Genomic DNA, 23670 nt, shown 5'->3' on the forward strand with positions numbered 1-23670 from the left:
AAGGGAGACAAATGGTAGGACAAACTACTACAGGTTCAAAAACTAAAATTAGGATCATAATTACATGTTATTTTGCCAAGAATAGCATGTACCACAGCTGAAAGGATGTGCTTGGGAGTACAGCTTTGCTCTTTATCCAGGCCAGATGAATTACACCTCTCAGTCTCCTGGCAGCAACATCTAAAGGAGTAAAGTTGGACACCAGCCACTTAGATCTGAAGGGCTATGTATTAGCTTCATAGCTAACTTTAACCTAGTGGCTATATATTTTTAATGTAGGCACAGAAGAGCTCCTGTGACTCGACATGTATTGTCCTTGAGATGTCCATCAAGCAGCCTTGCTCCAAGACAACCCAAAATTGAGCAGCGGGTTTTAGAAATAAATGGCCTGTAAGCATCTAATATCTTTGTTGATACACAATTTTGTTCTTCAGTTGCAGAAAAAAAAAATATACCAAGATCTGAAGAAATACATGTCTGCTCTATAATTAAAGTCTCCTAGTATGAGATCAAAAACTTTGATCAGCATCTCCACAGCTGTTATACTAACAGTGCACTGTGATTCTGTAAGCTGCGAATTAGGCCACAGTAAGAGGCAATAATGATCAGCTACTAACAAAAGAAACATGTTATGTGTTCTTTAACACTGTCAAGGCCTAAAGTAGTTGTTGGATTAAAGTTCAGATCATGCCACTCCTAACTCAGATGCCAGAACTACTGTGCTTACAATATTACATTGAGCAAAGTAGTAGATATTGGTTTACTGTGCGTTTTATTTCTTTCCCTTCCCCCCGACAATCACATGAACAGCTTTTTCCTCAGGTAGGGTTCTAAGCCACTGGTGCTTTCTGCCCTGGGTGATAACAGTTCACAACAGTCTAAAGGCCCAAAAAGTTGTTACAAATGTTTCCTAAAGAAATGTCCTAGCCTGCGTTTATGCATGCAGATTTACAGTACTCAATACAAGCTTGCTCAAATGACTGATGGAAGTTGGGATGGCTCTCCAACTCAAAGCTGTGTTTTAGGCTAAATACTTAATGGGCCAAAGCAAACTCATGTTTAGGTGTTTCTGTTTCTGTGCAGAGAAACCTTAAGTGGTGAAAACCGTAAGATAACACACCAGTTTAGGAGATTTTCTTACCCTGCATAACTGAAGGTTATATAGAGAAGGAAAAATCAGAACAATACAGTGTTACTGGCAAGAGATGGGGCTGTTGAGAAGTAACAGGAAGAGTTACAACACTTGCTAAAAGGTCATGCTGAGAAAGCCAATATTACACAATAAATTCCCCTTGCCAGCTTGAGTAAATAATAGCTTCGTTGTCAAGCAATCTGGAAGATTTGCTGAATAGTGAGCCAACCATGGTTGAGGAGCCAATCTGCATCATTCTGAAGCAACTTTATGAACAAGATGATGACAGCATAACAGCCCTAAAGCACTGAGTAGATACACAACACGCTTGGTTACAGCACGGCTTCCCTGGTAGGCAAACAGTTCTGTAGCAACATGCCCATTTGAGTTTGTTCAGCTCTCTTGGTTTTAACCTGCAAGTCAGACTACAGAGTCTGCAGGCCTAGACAGTACCTCTGGTCCTGTTCAAAACACATGGAAACAATGAGTTTCTCTCCAGAGTAGGAAGCCTACTGTAGCACTACCTCAACAATCCTGCGACTCTGTGATACCTTCATTTTCAAATTCCTGAAGTTTTTAAGACAAAATTCTTTAGAATTGAAGAACAGCTTCAGATGCTTAAACTATTGCAATAAACGGACTTACTGATGGCCTGGAATGCTTCAGCTGAAGGAACTGCTGTCTGACTACACTCATGTTTTGATAGAAGGTCTTAAGGGCCTTGGCAAGTTCTGCATCACAGCTGGTCCGATGGCTGCACATCTCTTCAGCGTCTCTTGATGACTCAGACTGCTTCATCACCTTAATCACCTTGGTAGGTGACTCAGATTTCTTCTCTAAAATAGAAAAGATTACATTTTATTAATAAACTAAAAGTGATAAATCAGTTCTGAATTTATTGCCATTGAAAGTAGCAAGCTAATTTCCTTTGTCAGTGGAAAAGGAATGCCAGTGAGATATCAATTGACTTTCTGTACAGTCTACATCCTGGAGCAGTGCGGGTAAGGAAGAACTGTAGCAAAAGCATGCAATACTGAGACAGTTTGTGATGGGCACTGACTTTCATGATGTCCCACGTCCCATTTCTTCAGTTTGTCTTTAAGAAGAGCATTTTCTTCTCTTAAAGCTCTGTTGAGCTCCCTCAGCAGCTCTGTCTCTTGTTCCATCTGCAGCAGTTTCCGGTAGAGTTCAGGCACTTCCATAGCTGCATCCTGTGGTGGTGTTTTTTTGTTTAGAAAACTGCAATTCAATTATCACCAAATCTTCATTCATTCTGTCTATCTAAAGTACTTGTATGTAGATAAGTGGATGTTCCAATGGGTAATGGAATGTTCTTCAGGATATTGAATTTTGAAAACAAATTTTTCAGTGGCTTCAGATGGATATTTTTTCCTTCATTATAGTTTTATTAATCCTTTAAATAAATATTCATTTATTATTTCTCCAACTGAAAAGTCAATGTTTGATGTCCCGTTGTCATAGAATTTCACTAGCAAAAAAGCAGCAAAAGAATTTCTACAACTACTAGGGTAACTTAGCTTTATCATCTCTTTCTGAATGCCTGTATGTATTTACATATATAAATACATACATCTGTATTTATACACAGAGAAATACAAATACCTAAAAAATACATAAAAAATACATAACGATGCACTGTGGTGCTCCAGCAAATGTGTACTGAGCAGCTCAGCTGTGTAGTAACTGTCAGCCCCCTGCCAGGCTCTGTCAGCCCAAACAGTGCTCTAGAGTGGTACATTAGGAACACTCAGCATGTATAACAGAACAATGTGCTCTGCACAATCAGATGCATCCCTGCAGCTCCTGCTAGTTGCATATTCCCATTAAAATCAAGTGGATTTCTCAGAAAGTGATGTCAGTAAGTACACTTACCAGACCAGCATGGCTTGCAGTCAAATCTTTGGGATTATCAATCACAACGGTGCCCTCAGCTGTGAGCAAAAGGCCATCAAGTGAGGAGTCCATCTCCATGCAACCTTCTGCAGCAGAGTAAAGACAGCGTGCTCAGGGCTCAGCCAGCACATGTTCTCTGCTGCTGGTGCCCTTACTGAACATTGTGTGCAATATTTAAGGTGGAAATAAAAAGTCTCCTCTTAAGCTCTGAATTCATGACAGAGAGCCTTTTCCTTAAAACTTCAACCAAGCTGGAGGTCAGCATCCTCATTTTAAAATGAAATCAGGAAGTCACTAACCATTTTTCATATCCCAAATTAATATTTTACTGAAAAGTGCGAATAACTGAGCTGTTCATCCACCAAACAAACAGTTCTGCATCCATAATTATGGACAGCATGGTCTGATTCTATCTCCAAACCATCACTGAATATGAAATATGTAATGTACAACTTACAAAAGTGAAAATTTTGGAAAGAAATACCTTGGAGGCCCCATAAATCAACAATTAAAGCATTTTTCTGTAAATAATTCAGAAATTCATAGGAAGCTTTTAGAGCTGAGAAATGGACTGTTTCTTCTATCTTCGGATTGACGCTTTCCCAGACAGGCTTTGTGTATAAGCACCGGGGAAGATCATAAACTCTATACCTAAAGACATAAAATGCAAGCATAAAAAAAATTAATTAAAACCCAATTTGGTCTCTGAAAAGGCCAGCTATTAAAACAGACACAGAAGTTGAGCAGCAACAATTACTGTAGCATTTCAAGGTCAGCTCTTCTTTCCTGCTTAATAAAGTGCCCTGTGCAGTCATTCAGCACCCACAGGACAGGTGGAAATATCACCGTACTTTATTAATGTTCAGTACTTATTGTGTTGACAGGAGCAGCGTGGCACGCTGTCAAAAAAATGCACAAAAGCTTTAAAATATTCCTAACTCCTTTGTTTGCCCTGAGACCTCCAGCTTTCTGCCCATTCTATTCAGTAATCCACGGGGCATTTCTCCAGCTCCACCCCAGCCATTTCTCTGTGGATAACAAAGCCATGAAAATCCTTTTCAACACAGAGTTTTTAAAAATGGGACTGATTTTTTTTAGGCCCACACGACATACCTTCTGTAGTTTCTTAGATTCAAGGTTAAATTCTTACTGCAGCTCAAAGACTCAAGCTTAACAGATAATAGTTTATATGGGCTCACGACTTCCAAAGGAGCAAGGCTAAATGTGCTGTCAGTTTCACCAAAAGCACAATGCTGATGTGGCAGAGAAGTGGTGCAACACAATACCCGATCTGAATGCCTCTTCCCACAGCACCTCGCAGCCATTTGACTCCAAGGCACTCTGCAATGTGAATCTGGAAATCAACCCTTCCTTCCAGCAGCTCCAGCGGATCAATGACCATCTCGTCCTCCCCGAAAAGTCTGCCAACAGAAAGGAACAGCTCAGTGTCAGTGACCTAGGTCATCGATCAACATCAAACGGGGTGATAACAGAAAGGAAGGGGACGCTGGGGTTAGAAAGGAGAGCTGCTGTTATGTGACATGAACATGTGGATAATTATCCCTTAGCAGCAAACAAAATGCCAGGTTTATGTGACAGCTGGCGTGCTGTGTTGTTGGTTCTTTTTTAATCCCCCTGCAGATCTCCAAGATAGCAATGTAACCTTCATTATCAGATGTTATGATACACAAAACAGCAGTGCTTGAAAGAGAAAACAAAGAAGCCCAGAAGGACAATATGGACACAAGAACCATTCAAAACAGAGGAGGACTAACCCAAATGTATTTTGCCATATAATTATTTCCTCCCTCGAGTGAAGGAGCCTCAATGTTGACCGTAATGCACCTGAACTAAAAGCAACTCAGTGTGATCTGCTAGCTTGCAAATTTCCAGGCGTAAAGGAAGGGCATAAGGACTAGGTGCTGGCATATCAACCTTACTGCAGACATTGCAGAAGGACTATCTGGCTCTGGCCATCCTGTGAGATGCCAGATCCATCTGGGAACAGGGACACAGCTGTCGGGCAGCAGGGCTGAGACTGTCAGAAACTCAGTTCCTGGGATCCTCCAGAGCAATTCAGCAAAGAAAGAAATTTCTACTGACTGCCCATCATATTATCTAATGAATCTGGAGCTGATCTGCACTCACTTAGACCAGTGAGATCTGTCTCCCTCTTCCACACTGTGCTCATCATTTCCAGCTTTTATTCCCAGTTAAGCATTTCAGCAGGTGGACTTCCCAAGCTCCCTTAACAAGGAACGACCAACAGACTTCAGGACAGAGGCTGTGGATGGTTACCTCCCATCACTGAAGCACGGAAACAGGTTTATCAGAACGACAGCCTCTTCCAGTCCCTCAGAGTTGAGCAGCTCAGCCCGTTCCTCCAGCCTCATGCGGTACGCCAGTGCCTGCAGCCAAACATGTGCAGATCCCACATGGACAGCTTCCACCGGGTCCCAGAAGGGATCACTGTCCTGATTCACAGCTGGGTTCTCCCCTTCCAGAAAGCGCTGGTAAAGCTCCTCCATTAGGAACTTCCTGTTAATGAACTTGGCCTTCGACCATACCCACACCTGTGAATGAAGTGACTCAGTCACGGACACAAACAGCAAGGCACCCCTCCACCTCTTTATGTATGACCAATGTCATACATGACCTATGTATCACCAAGCTACCTCAAAATTCATATAAACACAGCAGAATGGAGGAGATTTTTGTTACAGACATGTGTACGGAACTTTCACCCACAATAAAAAAGTGTGGGGCTTAAGATTGCTCCAAGGAGAGATCATAGATTGTGTAGAATGGAGATTTCAGAGATTTATTAGAATACAACTACCTTTCATTTTCCTTTCAGCCCAACCAGTATTGCTCATTAATTTGTTTCTTCTGCATTAAGATAATTTTCACTTGGTCTTACTTTCCTTTGCTTCCAGCTTAAATATTATTTGCTCTTACAACTACTACTGAAAATCCAAATAAATCACTCTGCGTGGATTTAGGCTCCTCCTGGTTCCATCACTATGTTTTTAAAGAACACAATAAGAGCATGGCCTCTATGACCTAAGCTTGGTAGAGGCTAATTTTATGCAAGAACAACTGGAAATGCTTTCACAAGAAAGCAACAGCATTACACATTGCAGCTTTGATGGTTTGAAAGATTAATAGACATTGATGATGGCAAAATGAGGATAAGTTACATTATCAAATATTCCTGTAAGCTGACAATTCACGAATTAGAATGTGTAATCAATTATGAGTGTGCTATTAAATATGTGAAGTGAAAATATAAAATTGCTTTTCTTTGTCCATCAGTGGAGAAAAACCTCTTGTTTTAGAACAGACTAATAAAGCTCCCTCCTCCAATATTTAAAAGGTAAAGCATGGTTGGTAAGCAGCCAATGATCAGCTGCAGTTGAGCAGCAGAGCTGAAGGGGTTTCAATGACAAGGATGCGACCTGGTGCTCACCAGTGGCCACAGAGACCCAAGATAAGTGAGATCTTGGCAGTGAGTGCCTTCACTGTGAGGTTCTCCAACAGGTTCTCCCTGCCCTGGTCTGTGTCAAATGTGCCTGTTTCGCTCCAACAGGAGCACCCCCTGTTGAGAAGTTCGGCAACAGAGAGTTTGAAGGTGGCCAAGCGTACACAGAAATGCCAGGGCAGATCAGCCATTTAGGAGCAGAATTAATACACCTCAGGTATCTCCTGTACATCATACAAGCTACCCAGGAGAATGGCTGTCCCATGAGCAAGCAGTACATCGGTTCCTTCTGAGAAGGAAATAGATCCAGCAATGGCTTGGGAAGAGAGTAATTCATGTATGGTGGTACAGAAAATGGGCATCAAAGAGTGGGAGAGTAGAAGAGCAAAGCTCCATTAGGGCACAGCACAGTACTGCAAGGATTCCACAAGAATGAGCATGCAGCACACATATTCTTTATCTTCTCTTTTAGCCTTAGCACATCAGGCTGACTTGCTCTGCCTTCTTACCTGCTGTGTAGTTTCATGTGTCACTTTTACTGTTATTTCCTTTTGTAGGTCATGGCCTCTGGAGTCTGATAAGGCCAGATTTTTCACCTTCAATTCAAATTTGAGGTCCTATTAATTAAAAAAAGTTTACTCAGCACATTCATACCCAAGACACCTTCAGTTATGCAAGTTAGCAATATTTTCATTTAAAAGCAATACCAGAGATTTACATGATCCTACTTAAAGAAGAAATTCTCACCACAAAATTTCTGCAGTGCTTGGATTTGACATCCCTGCTATTTCAAATGTCTGAAATCCATTCGGAATGAGGCTTCCTTTACCTCCCCCACTGACACAATACTGACAAAGCACTCTGCCATGAGGTTGCACAGAGAAAGCAGAATCTTCATCCTAATCAACGTATCTCCATTTTTCTTCAGGAAACTTCTCCAGAAGCTACATAGTTAGTTTAAATGCTCCAAAGTTATTATTGTCCATTTTGATTGCCCTTGGATCTATCTCATTATTCCAAAGTTACGAACAAGCATGAGGAAGAATTCTCCCTTCTTGGACCTCTTGTTCTCTAAAAAGTACAGAATCCGCCGCTGTTTGCATATTTATACAGCACAGTGGCCCTGAAACACTGCTGGCAGCCTGCACTCCCAGATTCACATTTACCCCATGTCTACTCTCTGCCCATGAGATGGTGAGGGAGATTGGGAAAGCAAAAGAATGGAGCAAGTGGAAGCCCAAAAGCAAAGGGAGATGCTCTTACAATTCTTCCTATTCATGCTCAGTAATGTGCAAAACAAGTATGACCCACAGAAGCCAGGCAGAAGCCCTTCTCACCTTCCTCAGCTCCTGGCTCATCTGATTCACCTCCTCCACCAGTGGCATCAGCTTGATGTAGTCATGAAATACAGCCAGGACGCTGGGATCTGCTCTGTCCTGCCCACCGCTCACAGTGCCTTCAAGAAGACATGAACAGGAGAGGTGAGCAGGCTGCCAACCCCTGCAGGTAGCTTTAGAGGGGCACTTGTTCTCAGCCAGAAAGCAATGAGAAGCCCCTTGTCAATACCACTGCCCTTCACCAAGCTGGACATCCAGCATCCAGCCTGCTCATGTCCCATAGGGAGAGGGGCAGTGCAAGAGCTCACTTCCAGAATCAGACTAAAAAGCTGATCACAGAATCATTAGAGTTGGAAAGACCACTGAGATTATCTAGTCCAACCACCAACCCATCCCTATGATGCCCTCTAACCCATGTCTCTCCATGCCCCACAGTTCTTGAACACCTCCAGAGATGGTGGCTCCATTACCTCCCCTGGTCAGCCTGTTCCAGTGCCTCACCACCCTAAGAAGTTTCTCCTAATATCCAACCTGAACTGGAACAACTTCAGGCCTCTTGTCCATCATTTTATCTAGGAGAAGAGGCTGACCCCCAGCTCACTGCAACCCCCCTTCAGGCATTTGTAGAGAGCAATAAAGTCTCCTCCGAGCTTCCTCTTCTCCAGACTGAACATGCCCAGTTTCCTCAGCCGTTCCCCAAAAGCCCTGTGCTCCAAACCCTCTGCAGCTTCACTGCTCTGGGCACACTCCAGGGATCCTATTAGAAAATGGGCTTCAGGCAGAGGATTTTGCTGTAGGTATATTTGGAGAACTGGCTCAGACCAGACTGAACACCTACAGCTTTGGTGACACAGCTGAACATGAGGCACAAGATTCCCTCAGAACAGCCAGTTACACCACCCAGGTGCTCAGATAAGCATTCACTGCACCCCTCACTGTGCGAGTGAGCGCAATGCCATGGAGCATCAGGCATCTTAACTAAGTCCTCTGTGTGCCCTCAGCTCTCCCAGAGCCACTCATCACAGGCACTGGGTTGCATCTCAGACAAATATCTGGAGGCAGCAGCATGATTATGCTGACTGCTCTCTGGTGCTGAACAACTACTGCATGCTTCTATGGGGATGGAGTAACTAAGAGAGAAATCTGAGAGCCACTTAACTCAAAATGGTCGGGCAGATTAGCACACAATTACAAACACGCAGCCCCAGTTTCTTTAAGAATGATAAGTACCTGAATGCGGAATATCTACAGTAAAAACTCTCTGGATGTTAGGATTGTCTATTTCATATTTACAAATCAAACATTTTACTGGACTAAAAATATTAAAATGGCTTGCAGGAAAGTCTCATTCTGAGACAAAGGGCAAATGCACACATTACTATTTAGGAACACAACAGTATAATCAGGTAACAGCTACTAGACAAGCCTTCATGAAACAACATTGAAACCTGTAAAATAAACTTAAACAAAATACACTTCTCTTTCTATTGTAAGCAGTAGATAGGTATCAAGCAATTAGCGTGACTCATGTCTGCTTCCATGCAAAGCACTGCACAGTCTCCAGCCCACAGCAAAAACAGTGTGTGAGGTGCAGGACAAGGCAGATTTGAAAGATGTCTGCACATGATCCAAGATGATGAAACATGAGTCCCCCAGAATAACGTCACCCCATGCACAAGCACTGATGCTTACCAAGTTTATCCACACCGAAACCTTCTGCTGCTGCCAACTCAGATTGAAAGAAGTCATAGTCATATCTGCTCAGGTCCTCCTCTGTTCTTTGTGCAGGTGGTCCGACATAGAGGTAAGCGCTGTTTGATCCCAAAATAACACGATCCTGAAAGGTTTAGACAAAGGATGCCCCAAAGTCAGGGACACAACATGTCAAGTGTCAGTGCATTCAGTGGTCAGTAGTGGATTTCTCCTCCTGTGAAAGAAGAACAGACTACACCTTCACCAAAGTACAGTAAGAGTTATTATTTCCACAAAGTCCTCTGGCAAGGACTGATTAACTACCCCTTCGTTTGAGATGAGCATGGACCCAGCTAAGATTCATTTGATGTCTGTTGATTCAGGTCTGTCGTGTTCATTGTGTAGATATGTGCATGTGATTTTGGGCTAATGATTAAAAACAAGAAATTACTTAAGGCTTCCACGAGAAGAGCACAGAAGTTATCTGCATCTGTACCAAAAAAAGTCATTCTGAAGCTGAACAAAGATTCTGATGTCCTTCAGAGCAAGACTGACATTGGACTGATTTTAAATGAATAAGTAAATAAAATTTACCTTCCCTTAGATTCTGCTGGAAAACACAGTGCTCATTCTAAATCTTTGGTTTGGATTTGTGTTTTTTCCCTTCAGGGTTTTATATTCAAAGAAGATACTCACCGAGTGCTGCAGTTCTGTTTCCCCTGTGATGGTCACTCCATTCACAACAACCTTGCACTTGTCCCGTGGCACCAGGGTAACTCTGCCATCAGCATTTGTAAACGTTGCATGTTTGTCCAAAATGCTGAAAGATGTTAAATTTTCTTGTGATTCACTTCTTGTTTTCAATTTGAGAACCATCATAGAACACTGAATCATAATTTCAAAGATGATACATTTGAGCTGCCACTCAAGAGGCAGAGGGGCTTTGTTCTAAGTGCCCATTTGGCTTCACATCTTTGCCATTACAAGAATGGCAGTTCTTAGAAACATAAGCAGCTCATTAGTCACATGCTACAGCCTTTCACTTTCCATAAAAAGTTCAAAATAATCATGTCCCATGTTTATGCAGTTTTTATTTTATTTTAGAAAATGTAATAAAAATAAAAATTAAAGAACTCCAAAAAGCAAGAGGATCGCTATAGCAAATTTCTTGTTTTCTATTCATTTGTGTACTTACCCCAAACCTCTTAGGATTATAGCATTTGAGGCTGATTGACCTACATCACAAGTACCTTAAAAAAAAAAAAAGAGGCATTTTCTAATATAAATCGCATGCAGTTTACACACCAAAGAGTGTTGAAGTTTTTGCATTCCTTTTTACCTTTTCTTTTTTGCATCAATTGAAGAGCTATGCCTTTCACTCTAGTGTTACTACTTGAATATGACAATATAGTCAGTTATTCTCTCTTTAGAGACAAGACTCAATCATGAGAAACAAAAAGGATTCACTCCATTTGGCCTCTGGGTCAATGCATAAAAATAATTACAAATGTATTTGGGAGTCTTCAGTAACTCCTGGGGTACACTACCAGCAAATGATGGAGAAGCACATCCAGACTAAATACCCCATGTGCAACAGAGTACCAGATCCACAAATATCATATCTTATTTCTTTTAACTGTAGCCCTAAGTCAGGGAAAAACCAGCAAATAACAGCCTACACAGGAGTGGATGCTCAGGCAATAAGGAGGAAGGCAGGAGGAACGTGGTTAGTGTTGGATCATTGGCTTGCAAAATGAGGGCTCATATTTTCAAATGAACATTCTTAGGGGAAGAAGTGGACAGCATCCAACAGACTTGGATGTTATGACTTACTTTTCTATTGTAAATGATTTATTTCTCTAGTGCATCATAGCATTTTTTGCAATAGAAACACTTCTCACAGTAAAATTCCTCAGCTTGCTCAGATCTCCAAAGGAGCACATACTTAATAGTGAAAAAAGTTGCTAAGAGCTTAAGAAATAAAGAAAATAATCCTGACTCAAACAGTTGAATTTCCTAGTGTGACCAGTCTGTTATGTCAGAGTGGAAGCACAGAAAACACTATTCGTATGTTGACTTCAGGACTTTAAAAAACATTTACCATCCTGAATGAAATGCTTGAGAACCCATGAAAGCTGAGGATCTTCATTGATATTCAGGAGATATGGGAACTTCTCCATCATCCACCTCTCCTGTGCAAGAATTGAGAAATATATAATTTCAGTGGGTGAATCTGAAAGCTTGAAATAACAGCTAATGTTACACGTAGAGGTCCAGTTTTGGGTGTTTTGGTTTTTGTTTTTGTTGTGTGTGGTTTTTTGCTTTTTTTTTTTTTTTTAAACAAGAAAAATCACCATACAGCAGCTTACTTGAGAACATTCCTCCCCTCCCCCAAATATAAATGTCAAACACTGAAGAGGATTGCATTCTGATACATGTTCATAGCCTCCAAGTTTATAATATAACTGGCTTTAAAGGGAAAATCTTCGGTTCTTTTTGTCGAGGACTTTGACATGACACAAATCAGAGTTAACTTGACATAGCTCAGTGCATTCACAGACACATTTTATTTAAGTAATGATTCCTTAACACTGCAAACTAAAAGTCAGAAGCTATAATGTACAACTGGTGGTAGAAGCAGACAGACTACTCTGTTATCTTAACTCACGCAAAATTCAATATGGTATCGTGGAGCCACAACCAAGGACTAAATTATCATTAGTTTTCCCAAGCTAAAAAGAAGGTTGTGTTGGGGCATTGCTGGCAGAGAAGTGTATGAACTTATCTGAAGCATGTGGACAAATCTTAAAGATTACAAGACAGGAAAAAACATCAAACTAAAAAGACTGGAGTTTAAGGCATCTGGAAGCATGATGCTGGGACACTGGCCTGCATCATAGCAGAGTACTGCTGCTCCCACTCCCGCCGGGCCTCTTCCAGCTGAGCCTCCCATGTCATCTGTGTGCTCCGTGGCCACCCCTCACTCTCAGCCAGCAGTTGCAGCTCTGCTGAAGAGAAACAGCTGAAGCTAGGTGTCTCAGGTGAAATCTCATCAAAAGAACTTGCAGATACCAGTCGATTGTGTGTTTCCATCTCTTCTCTTAGCTCTGATGTTTGTCTATTCTCACCTTGCTATAATCTCTAAAGCTGAAATACCTTCCACTCCCACCTGTTGCTGTTGTGTCTTTATTTAGACTTGTTTGAGGCTTTCACCTTGAGCAAACCACCAACACCCGATAAGGGGTCTGACTGAGAGCGACGGCATGTTCCTGCACCAGGGATGCAAATGAAAGCAGGGACTCTTTCTCAAAGGCAGAGCTAAAGTTTTTTTTTAATTATTTTTTTAAAGCAGCATCTGTTTTGATAATGTCTGGGGGAAAAAAAACAGCCCATATCACAGCTATCAACTGCTGCTTACACACCAAGAGGCAGAAATACAACGGTGCTGTCAGGCTGTCTAAACAAAGCAGAGGATGAACTGAGGGTGCAAGAAGAGCGTGCCCTTTGTGGGGCTGCCCATCTAGGATAAGGTGTTTGGTAGGTGCCATTCTCAAGTGCTACGTCTCAGGGACACAGAGTCCTAATCAGACAGAGGAGGGCTGCTACCAGCACACATCCTCCTTCAGGGTTAATACAGGCCTCCAACACTTTGTGTCCTCTTCCCATATCTCAGCTTGTGATTTTGAACTACTTGGAATGGTACAGCGGGGTCAGCATTTTATAAATGCTTGGACTGCCTCTGCCCCTCTGATTCATAGAATCATAGAATCAAAGGTTGGAAAGGACCTACAAGATCATCTAAGTCCAAGCATCCTCCCATTACCCTTGCTACCACAAGCATCACTATACCATATCTCATAGCTCCTCATACAAACACCAACTGATAAAATGACATCAATTTTTAAGAAATTCACCTGTGGACCTATGTCAGCTTATTTCCCACCGCACTGCTTCCACATCACAGGCTACCAAAAAGGTCTACTAGCGTTTTGGGAACTCAAAATCTATTTGTTACCTGTAGCTGTATTTATGCTGAAATACATACGTGCTTCATCGGATATCGCTCTCCCTGCGCCCCCGAGCTCAGCCATTCTGGACAATAGTTTGTTATTTTCAGCTTTCAGCTCTCTTATCAGCTTTTTGGTAGGGCTTGCATTTACCACTGCTTTGTTCCTGATCTTTTTTGCCCTTTTCAATATGAAAACACATAAAAGACAAAAACAAAACCACGGTCTCAGCAAGGGACAAGATTTTTTGGTAAACATGGCTTTTTTTTCTCCCTCTTTTGTTATTTTCCCTGTTCAGAAATATCTCATACAGCTCTGGAACTTTAGAAGCTAAAAAGAATCTGATGGAAAATTTGCCCCAGGCTGAAAGCATCTGACACGCTCTCTCCTACTGCTACAGCAATCACAGAGCTACCACTTTGGTTTTGCCCCTGCCAGCCCAGTACAATCCTTCCCTTCTCCATCTAACCCTATCATGCACAATTCAGCTGCTTGCAGAACTGACGTGGCGCTGGGAATAATAAATCTCCCACTCCTGACACCTGCTGGCAGGCAGACTGCTGTGGGAGCAAGATCTCTGAGCTGCAGACAAAGCCCAACTGAAAATATTGCAAAGAGAGATTTCCAGTCCTGAGTCTGAGAAAGGAAAAGAGGAGAACAGGAGCCATCTACTTCAGAAGAGAGACTCAGGGAAACAAATAGTTTCCTTTGTCATACAATTCAGTTCTTTAAAAATGTGTTATTCATGAATAAGAATGAAAAATAATCTCCTAAAATGCTGCTCTAGGTTATTCACAGATTCACTCCTCCACCATTCTGAGCCGTTGATCAATTAGAATTGGTACCTTCTGTCATTTTGCCCAACCATCTGACTGCAATTTGCACCAAGACCAGAGAGGAAAACATTATAGAAGTGCACCTTTCAGCGTATCTTAAGGTTGACAAAGTTTCTTCATAGCAGATGTCTGCTGGACTCAAGGCTGCAATCTGCAAGCATACAAAAGTATTTACTGCCCTTAGATTTTGAATGATGTTTAAGTAATTATAAATAATTCCAAAAATCAGAAAAAGATTCACATGGGAAAATATACCGCTAAGTCCTGAAACATAGACGGAGAGTCCTAGAAATCTATCTGAAAATGTACTCTAACATTTTTGCCAGAAATGAGAAGGCAAGATGAGAAAATATAGGTGGTTTTAAAAAACAAACAAACAAACAACTAAGGCGTCAAAATCCTACTGCCTGCAGCTCAACTCAACAATCTCAGAAATACTTTAATAGTTCCTGTACAAGTAATAGTTGTAGAATGTCCTCAAATCTGTTCACATCATCATCACTAAACTAAGAAAGGTAGTATTATAAGGAACTCAGTTAAACTGTTTTATGACTATGAGCATATAAAGCCAACATGTTCACACATGCAAATTTTCTATTCATGTTTTCCTATCATTTCAGGGTACTTTAATATATACATATATATATATTCCTTCAAAGATGCTGGAGTACACAATTCACTTGAGACAAAGCAAAGATTCTATGGAGATTCATCCTACTTAGGAATGCAACATCTGGTCCACAATACAAACAATGATCTCAGAAATTGGGAAAAAATATTGAATAGAGTCAATTTACCATGATTGTCCTGCTGTTCCCCCCAAGAGCAGATTGCAAGAGTTTAGTCAGCACTGAGTCCCTGTATGGGATATGCAGCACTTTCTTTCCTGTTGCTACCTCAGCCAGAGCACTACAGGAAAATAAAGGGTTGAACAAAAAGGGATGAACAACAGAAGTGTACATATAATGGCAATTTTAGGAAATAAAAGACAGCTAGATCAGATACTGCAGCAGATGCATTATGGAAACTAAAAAAAAAACCACAACAACTCCCATTCATACATAACTTCTGTAACTTATTGTTCAGAATTTCATACTAAAAGAACTGCTCTGAATGGCTCAGTTCAGAGTTCCAAAAGAACCTGGACATATGGCTCACTGAGCAGTGGTCCTGTCAGGCTGCTTCACCTCTGCCACTGCCTAGAAAACACTCACAGGGCATGAAGCCTGGAAAAACAACAAAGTAAATGGAGAAATATTTTTGTTTCCATGTGCTTATCATTAAGTACTTCTATTAACCACACGGCAAGGAAGATCTCAATGGAGAGACAGGTTGTTTCATACATAGAAATTTGTTTTCTACCTCACAGACAGGGATATTAAAAAATAATGACTACCTGATGACATTCCCTAATGTAGTTAGGCTTAGATTTACACGTGTTCCTTCCTTCAATCTGTCTTTTTCAGATCCTGATGATTTTTGCCTTTCACTTCCTGCCAGGTCCACCAGATTGATAACTGACTGTTTAGTGATAGCTTCATCTAGGAAAATCTGTTAAAACACATCATCAGCACATAAGGAAAGGTCACCAAATCAGTGCTTCAGATACCATCAAATTACAGAAAAGGATACCCTGTGCAGATTCTCAGAGCATTGTGATGTTTTATTTACCAACATTGGCACACTCCAGAGCAGCAGTGATGAACTGCGTGTGTCAAAACTGCAAGCAGTCATGGCTGGCCCAGCAACCTGGGGAGAGGAAACCTGACTCATACTCACCCACTTGCTCTGTGGTGGCAGAGGTAAGAAACACAGAGGAAGCAGTGCCTTCACGCTACCTGTTTGAATTGGATCGCGATAACCATGTGGGATCGACTGCTGGAGGCATTCATGGTGGTCGTAGCTGTTGTTCTCATCTTATTCCCCTGATCCATTAACCTCTCAATCTGTGCGTAATTATCACAAGGCACCAGCTTCAAACCATCCACATAAAAACCTTGCTGCTGGTCTTCTCTAATCTTCAGCCCTCCAGGCTTCCTAGTCTTAGACAGCAAGTCTATTACCTGTGGAGAGAGATTTATAGTTAAAATATTCTACTAAAATAAGAAAAGAAAATATTACTCCTAGTAAAGATAGAATAATTAAAAGAAAAAAGACAGGATACAGCTGGCCACGTGGTAGCTGTTTTAGCTTCACCACATCTAGAAACTCATTCCCAAAGAGTTCCACTTTGCAGGAAAGTTTAATCTATATTGCAAGTTCATAACTGGAGACTTAAGATCTCTGCAAAATTATTTAATTAGTTGTTATGAGAAGTTTATAAAAGCTTATTCGATGAGCTGCCAAAGCGGATTGTTTGCTTTCCTGTGTTTTCATTTTTTCCCTCTCTTTCTTGTCCACTGCATCAAACCTGACTGAAATTGGCCAGATGTCCCTAAACTAATGAGGACAATGGTTCAGGGGAAAAAATTTCACAAACAAGTGGCAAAAATGCATAACTCTTAGAAGGAAAGCTACAAATGCAATCCTCTGAGACATACATCATCTTCAAAACAACCTCCTTCCCAACAGGTTACACATTTGTAATTGCTAACATTTCCTATGCCTGCCAGTACAAGAAGATAACATGAAGAGAGAAAGGAAAACAACGTAAATAAAAATGTCATCTCTTTAATCATTTTTTTTTTTTTTTTACTTCAAAAAGAAGCCAAATACATAAAGGAGAAAAGAAGTGGTGTGCAGAGCAGCCAGGGATGCTGCTCGCAAGGGGCTATGGCGGCAGCTAAGGCCTTCTCCCTAATTCATTGCTGGCTTTGCTGCACAGATTCCCCTTGAACTGCCACTGTATGGAGAAATGTGACCCCCCCCTCCCAAGGCTCCTACAGAGGACAGTGCTGTATCAGGAGCCCAGTTTTGGCCTGAGATATCCCCAGTGTACCTCTCACTGTCCCATTCCAGTAGCTGGAAAGCAACATAACTTACGAACTTGAGAAGACCTGCTACCAGACCCTCATGTAGCTCAACAGCAAACAGATGCTGCTGGGCCCAGATACTGCCCACATGCATGAGTCATCATGCCCAGTAGGGTCATGTAAGGAGAACAAAAAGTACACAGAAAATACATAAATGTACACAGAAAACTAAGATTTGCTAGTACCAGAACTGAGTGAGATCATTACCTGTTCATTATAGATTTCCAGCATGCTGAAAGTAATCTGTTAAGATAAGAAGTAACAAAAAGGTAAAATGCATTTGAAAAAAATCCTTGGAATGGATTTATTTGTCCCATTGTAAAAATAACGCAGGTTACCTGGATAGAAACCTCTCTTCATCCCAACCCATTGTGTCATTTTAATTCAATCAACTATTTATCAGATATGTAACGTTTGATCGCAACTGTGCTTCCTCTCCAGTATTTTTTAATTTATCTTTGCATATATAATCCTTGTTGCTTGGGTAGGCTATATCACAAGATGCATTTCAATAAGCATCCAGATACGAATAGTTAAGATCAAACATTAATTTTTGACAGAACTATTAGCTGGCAAGGTGATAGGGAGCTTCTAGGAAGTCTAGCAGAGGGCCAGGAAGACTATGAAGGGCCTGGAGCATCGCCCTTATGAGGACAGCTGAGAGACCTAGGACTGTTCAGTCTGGTGAAGACTGAGTGGATCTTATTATTGTTTACAAATATCTAAAGGGCACACGTCAAGTGGATGGTGCCAGGCTCTTTTCAGTGATGCCCAGTGACAAGAAAAGGAACAACAGGCACAAACTGTAACACAGGAAGTTTCATACAAACAGAAGGAAAAACTTCTTTACTTTGAGGGTAGAAGAGCACTGAAACAGGCTGCCCAGAGAAGCTGTAAAGTCTCCTTCTCTGGAAATATCCAAGACTCACGTGGACGTGCAAGCTACTGTACAAATTACTGTAGGGAACTGCTTTAGCAAGGCGGTTGGACTTGGTGATCTTCAGAGGTCCCTCTGATCCCTATGATTCTGTGAACTTCTCATTCAACATTTGTATAGGATTCACTAAAGTTTGCACAGCAATTTGTTCCATGTAGCCACTGTTTCTAATTTTACTAATCTGAATTTAAAGTCTTCAGAGTATAGTCTGGAAAGATCTTGGAAATAAATTGCAATCTGTGCTAGTCTCACCTGGTACTGCTTGTTCTTTTCCTGACTTTGGATTGCTTTGCAGAGCTCTTCACACACACTGGGAACCAGCCCTCTGTTTGCACCATACCCAATCATGGAGTAGCTCTTCCCAGAGCCGGTCTGGCCATATGCTAGAAGAGTTGCATTGTAACCCTGCCAGGCACTCTGCAGCACTCCTTGGCCAAGATCACGAAAGACTTCTCTCTAAAAAATGATCAAATACACCATCATCAAAGGTGAACAGGAAAATCCACACACAAGTGCTGCTATCTGGTAGGAGGGTCCCCACTCAGAGTTTAAACAAATAGTCAGTATTTACAAACACATCTAAGAATAGAGAGTTCCAGGATAAAAGAAATGTAATTAAAAAGTAGATAATGCTTCAAAATGATAAATAGAGAGATAGCAATCAAACGCATTCATAAAATGACACAAGGTCCCAAGATGGAAAGAACCCACAAGGCTCATTTTGTTCAACTCTCGAGTGCTCCACTCCAGACCGCCAAAAATGCAAACATTACGTCTGCCCTGGTCAGCTCGTTCTGTGCAATCCACCCTCTGGCGCAGAACCTGCTCCTAACCCCCACCTATCCTTCCCCTGACACTCCATGCTGTTCTCTTTGGCCCTGTCACTGTCACCAGAGCCCTGTGAGGAGCTGCAGCTGCCATGAGGCCTCCCCTCAGCTCCTCTGCTCTGGGCTGAGAAAACCCAGAGGCCTCAGCTGCTCCTCACACAGCCTGCCCTACAGACCCCTTCACCACCTTCACAGCCCTCCTTTGGTTACTTTCTGATAGTTATACATCCTTCTTACATTGTGGTACCCAAACCTGCACAAAGTGCTCAGCTGGAACGTTAATCGCAACGAAAACAAAGAAAACAAAATAACAAAGATAAACAGCTGGTTTACAATTGTGTATTACTTACATCTCCTGTTAGTTGGCTCCTTGAATAAAATCTTACCTGGCCTGCATAACTGTTAGATCCCGCTGAGATGAGCATGCCGTTCTCATCCTTTAGAAAGCCACTGTGAGACCAATAGGCCAGGTCAAACGTGAAGGTTTTCACGTGCCCTGGATTCCTAGGATCATAGATGCTTGTACTGTTGGAGTCCATAGAAATCACACACCTACTTCCTGCGTCCTTCTCTCTCTGTATCAAAATCATAATTACTGTGTCAAAATATAAGCAGTCATCCACTAACGTCATGTTTTAGTCTGGATTTAGTGGCTGTCAAAAGCAAAACAGATTTGCTTCAATTCTCCCTCATGTTACAACTTGAATACTTTCACCAACTTGAGCTGCTTTTTTAATGAAAAAACTCATATTTCTGTCAATTATCTGAGATAACTTAGTGAGACATCTTTACTAAAGCACGTCCTGACAAATGCCCCTTTGACAACAGCCTGTAGCTCTATTCATGCTCAAAATCCTTTCATGAATATCTCCTACTGTTTCCTGACCACAGAATCTGCCATTGCATCTTTTTCATTCTGCTTTCTGAGAGGTGAGAATATTACACTGAGGAAGTCAGTGTTCTACTGGAATTTTCTTTGGGGTCAAGGCCCCAAGGGTACAGACGCATAATTTAGCTTCAGCTTTTAGCTGCCATTTTAGCAGGAGTCTCAGCCATTTTTTCAGCAAACAAAAACAAGAATCCTTAAGCAATGTACCTTCGTGTAGAAAAACTCTGTAATTGCTCTATTCAGTGATAAGCAGCACAGAAATTTTGATCTTGTTTACAGTAAGGCCTGCTGTGCAATTTCTTAGGAAGAATGCTTCTCTACACCCCTAGGGCATTCTGCTTACATCCACCACAATGCTGTACCACAGCTTTCTCTTACAGGCTCCCCAAGGCCCTCTGGAACCACGGCCACTACTTCCCTGAGATAGACTAGCAGACATCTGCAATTCTGTCAGATGACTCCATTGCTCACCAACACACAAGAAGCCACTTTGTCTTTTTAAAACTGCAGTCTCCTCCGTTCCTCCTCATTGTTAAAAAAAACATATGGCACATACACTGGATATTCCTCTCCATTATATGTGACATTATCTCTTCCACTCTTGCCTTCATATACTGATTGCGAGTCAGCACAAAATAAACCAAGTAAAATCTATTGTCTCCATTTCATTATAAACCCATCTTTCTTCGTACTGCAGCCTTTATCCTGTTAGGCTCTTTGTTTTCTCAGACCTTTAGAAAAAAATGATTTAAAAAATCCCAGAGCTTGCTTTTGCTTCCATTTCTCTCTGTCCTTCAATGTTCTGAAATCTCATTCATTATTATGCCAACACTCCCATTCTTTTTAAACTCCCTGGGCAATCTCGTAGTTTAAGCTTCCAAGAAATGTAAATGGAATGTAAGTAACTGAATAAAAATGGAGAAAAACATTTTAACATTTAAAAGGATTAAAAATCTCACAAAATAAAAATCACTGGAAGAAGCCTTTAGGAAGTTATTAAATCTCATGCCAATTTTCTTGTATTACCATAGCTTTCTTTTTTCTGCCAAAGCACCGCCAAGTGAGGGTAATTCAGCTGAGCTGATTATAAAATAAAAGAGGCTAAAAATTTCTACAAATTATTACTAAAATTGTGTGTTCTCATTCATTGTATTTTCATACAAAAATAGTACCGAAGTATAAAGAAGTATCATAAAATGTTGCTGAACAATCTCCACTAACAACTCAGTCAATTCTATTTGATCAGGAATCCAAGCACATTATAGTTTTGTGCACCACGTAGAGCAAATGTTCAGTTTGAAGTCTTTTCTTTCCCTGTTTCAGTATTAAAGTTCAATCGTTTGCCCATTTTCTGAGCTACTCGCAGGATTTAAAATGCACATTTAAAAAATATTCTCATAACTTCCCCTCGTCATCCTCTTCAATCATATGTACATTGTAAATAAAATTTAAAAAAATATCCAGAGTAAATAATTACTAACCTGACTGAAAGGTCTCACTCGAACTGCCACTTTCACACTGTCAACATTTGGCATTTTTTAAGCAGCATTCAGTCATGAATGCTTCCAAGAAGCAAAATATTAAAGTGCATGCAGCTACTTCTCTAGAATGTCCTGTTCGGAGACAGAGAAGTCATGGCCCCGAAAGAAATTTCTTTTACACACTTAGTCTATTATTAATACATTCATTCATTATGTACAAGGTGTTAGTTAACCAATAAATTATTTCTTAAAGTAACTGTAGTAGCTTTTACTAATTGAAAAGTTTAATGTCAGGTTCCACCATTTTGTAGTCTTCAAAGTTGCATCCATATATAAATTAACATACATAAAAAATAATCCATTGTCTAAAAGACTGCACATCAAAATAGTACTTCCATGTCTACTTTTAAAAGAATAGTCTTTTTCATCTATTCCTACAAACTGAAACCTCATAGAGACATTGACTCTGTAACCTAAGGTTGATAATGAGATCATTATTCAAAAATACGGTTTGTAATTCTGTACATTTTTGTACCTTCAGTGTTGTGATATGCAGGCTTCAAATACTGCAAAATGTTTAGACAGTAACTATTTAGTAATTATTTCAAGTATAGTTGCTTTTGTATTAGTCTTATGAAAATATTTTGAAATTTATGCCAAAATTGTGTGGGCAATCTCTCTCTAAATTTGATACGCTATTGTAAGCATCAATTCCTCTATACAGCTTTTTTGCTGACAACAAATTGTAAAAAATAGCAAAACATCTGAGATGTGATCTGGTTTTATAAACGAAGAGCAGCTTTCCCAAACTTTAAGACAAATACAAAAAAATATTGCACAGCATAAAATACAATTGTTTACATTTTGACTTCAATACAGTACAACTTAACCATGAACATAAAGAATTAACATTTTGTATTTGGGAACCCAATCATTTGTTCAAGGAGGTCAAACATTATCTATAAAATTTAAACCAGCGTGTTTCAAATGTTTAGTTGGTACAGTAGTTCTAAACAAACCTTTTAAAAACTTTTGGCCTCACTTGTGAGCATCACAAACTCTCGTAAACCAACATTAAAACTTCTGAACAGTACAGGCTATTCAACCCACTATTCCCCCAAAAAGCTATCAGACAGTAAGCATATTGTGAAGTATACATTTTTATTTAACATTCCTAAAATAGGTTGTATTTACATATTATATAAATGTATGAAGTCTTAATATAAAATAGAAAACTGCATTGACTGAGGAAATCATACTCCATATGGAGTTACTTATTGAAGACCATTTGTTTATGAAATTTTACAATAATTTATATAAATTATCTCTTCCAAATTAGATGATTATTTTTCCTTTTTACTAGTCCACACAATTTTGATGACCTTATAAACAGTGGTGTACATTACCAACTTAAAAAACAGTTACAACATCTTCCGGCGCACAACTGGCTTTGGAAAATTAGACAGTCTTTTTTTGTTCTTTCGTACAGTCTTCTCTGTCGCATCTGTGGTTTCTTTCTGTTTGCTTCTCATTTCATCCACTGGAGTTCCAAAAGGAGAAATGAAATTTATTTCCACTGGTGGAGGTGACCAAGAAACTTCTTTTCTCGTGGTTCTGCGAACACAAGAATCATCAAATTGACTTTATAACCAACAATATTAAGTAGAGAAAAGTGGAATTACAAAATAAATACCAACAAATTAATATCTACCTTGTAGACTGGATTAAAGCAGAAGTAGTACATTAAAAAGCTTACTCTTCCTTCCAATCCTTACCACATTTCTTCATGTTATCTCAGTCACTACTCTTAAGAGAGAGATTTTAGTGACTTTGCAGACTTTTAAAAGGTTAAGTGTCTTCAAATAAACTGTTTCCAAAAGAAAGCAAAAAAACAGGTCCAGAACCAAGACATTCTCTTTACTCACTATCTGGCCCCTTCTGCTTTATATGAGGAACTAAAGACCTTACGGGTATATGGTTTTCAAGATGGAACCAGATGACATAAGAGGACATCGAGTAACCACAGGGAGTAACTTTTTACCACTGTCCATCCCCTTTTTCTATTACCATTGGAACACAAAATCATTAAGTGGGGAAAAATGTGCTTATCAGACCAGCAAGCTGGACTGGCTCTTAAAGTGAGAGCTACACAGCCAAATGGGTCA

General features: G+C 40.4%; 2 protein-coding genes across 7 annotated transcripts in view; both read right to left on the reverse strand.

Moving 5' to 3' along the window:
* Positions 1–18: 18 nt before the first annotated feature.
* On the reverse strand, positions 19–21669 carry LOC128076119 (kinesin-like protein KIF28). Its single transcript, XM_052673470.1, has 22 exons — positions 21506–21669; positions 19522–19710; positions 18561–18764; positions 17579–17614; positions 16238–16462; positions 15796–15950; positions 15197–15308; positions 14483–14550; positions 13602–13744; positions 12446–12564; positions 11658–11748; positions 10752–10806; positions 10253–10376; positions 9557–9701; positions 7865–7983; positions 7037–7144; positions 5345–5619; positions 4333–4467; positions 3531–3697; positions 3026–3132; positions 2193–2343; positions 19–1968 (listed from the first exon to the last, which is right to left on the reverse strand). The coding sequence occupies exons 1-22, from the start codon at positions 21557–21559 to the stop codon at positions 1751–1753; spliced, it is 3000 nt and encodes a 999-aa protein (XP_052529430.1). The 5' UTR covers positions 21560–21669; the 3' UTR covers positions 19–1750.
* Positions 21670–21767: 98 nt separating this feature from the next.
* Positions 21768–23670, reverse strand: part of AHCTF1 (AT-hook containing transcription factor 1) — a 55745-nt gene continuing 53842 nt past the window's right edge. For 5 of the 6 annotated variants that reach the window (XM_052673134.1, XM_052673143.1, XM_052673108.1 and 2 more), the window contains exon 36: positions 21768–23119. In XM_052673134.1, coding sequence (XP_052529094.1) covers positions 22927–23119 — 193 coding nt within the window. In that variant the 3' untranslated portion in view covers positions 21768–22926. The remainder of the gene's footprint in view (positions 23120–23670) is intronic. The other variant, XM_052673148.1, reaches the window with a different exon arrangement.

The sequence above is a fragment of the Tympanuchus pallidicinctus genome, unplaced genomic scaffold (genome assembly GCF_026119805.1).
Source record: "Tympanuchus pallidicinctus isolate F22 unplaced genomic scaffold, pur_lepc_1.0 scaffold1, whole genome shotgun sequence".
Taxonomy (NCBI): domain Eukaryota; kingdom Metazoa; phylum Chordata; class Aves; order Galliformes; family Phasianidae; genus Tympanuchus; species Tympanuchus pallidicinctus.

Coding starts and splice junctions, on each gene's coding strand:
- LOC128076119 (XM_052673470.1), bottom strand. CDS start 21,559: ATGCCAAATGTTGACAGTGTGAAAGTGGCAGTTCGAGTGAGACCTTTC. Junction 16,463..17,578: donor TGGAAATCTATAATGAACAG/GTAATGATCTCA, acceptor CTCTCTCCACAG/GTAATAGACTTGCTGTCTAA. Junction 2,344..3,025: donor CTGCAAGCCATGCTGGTCTG/GTAAGTGTACTT, acceptor ACACCACCACAG/GATGCAGCTATGGAAGTGCC.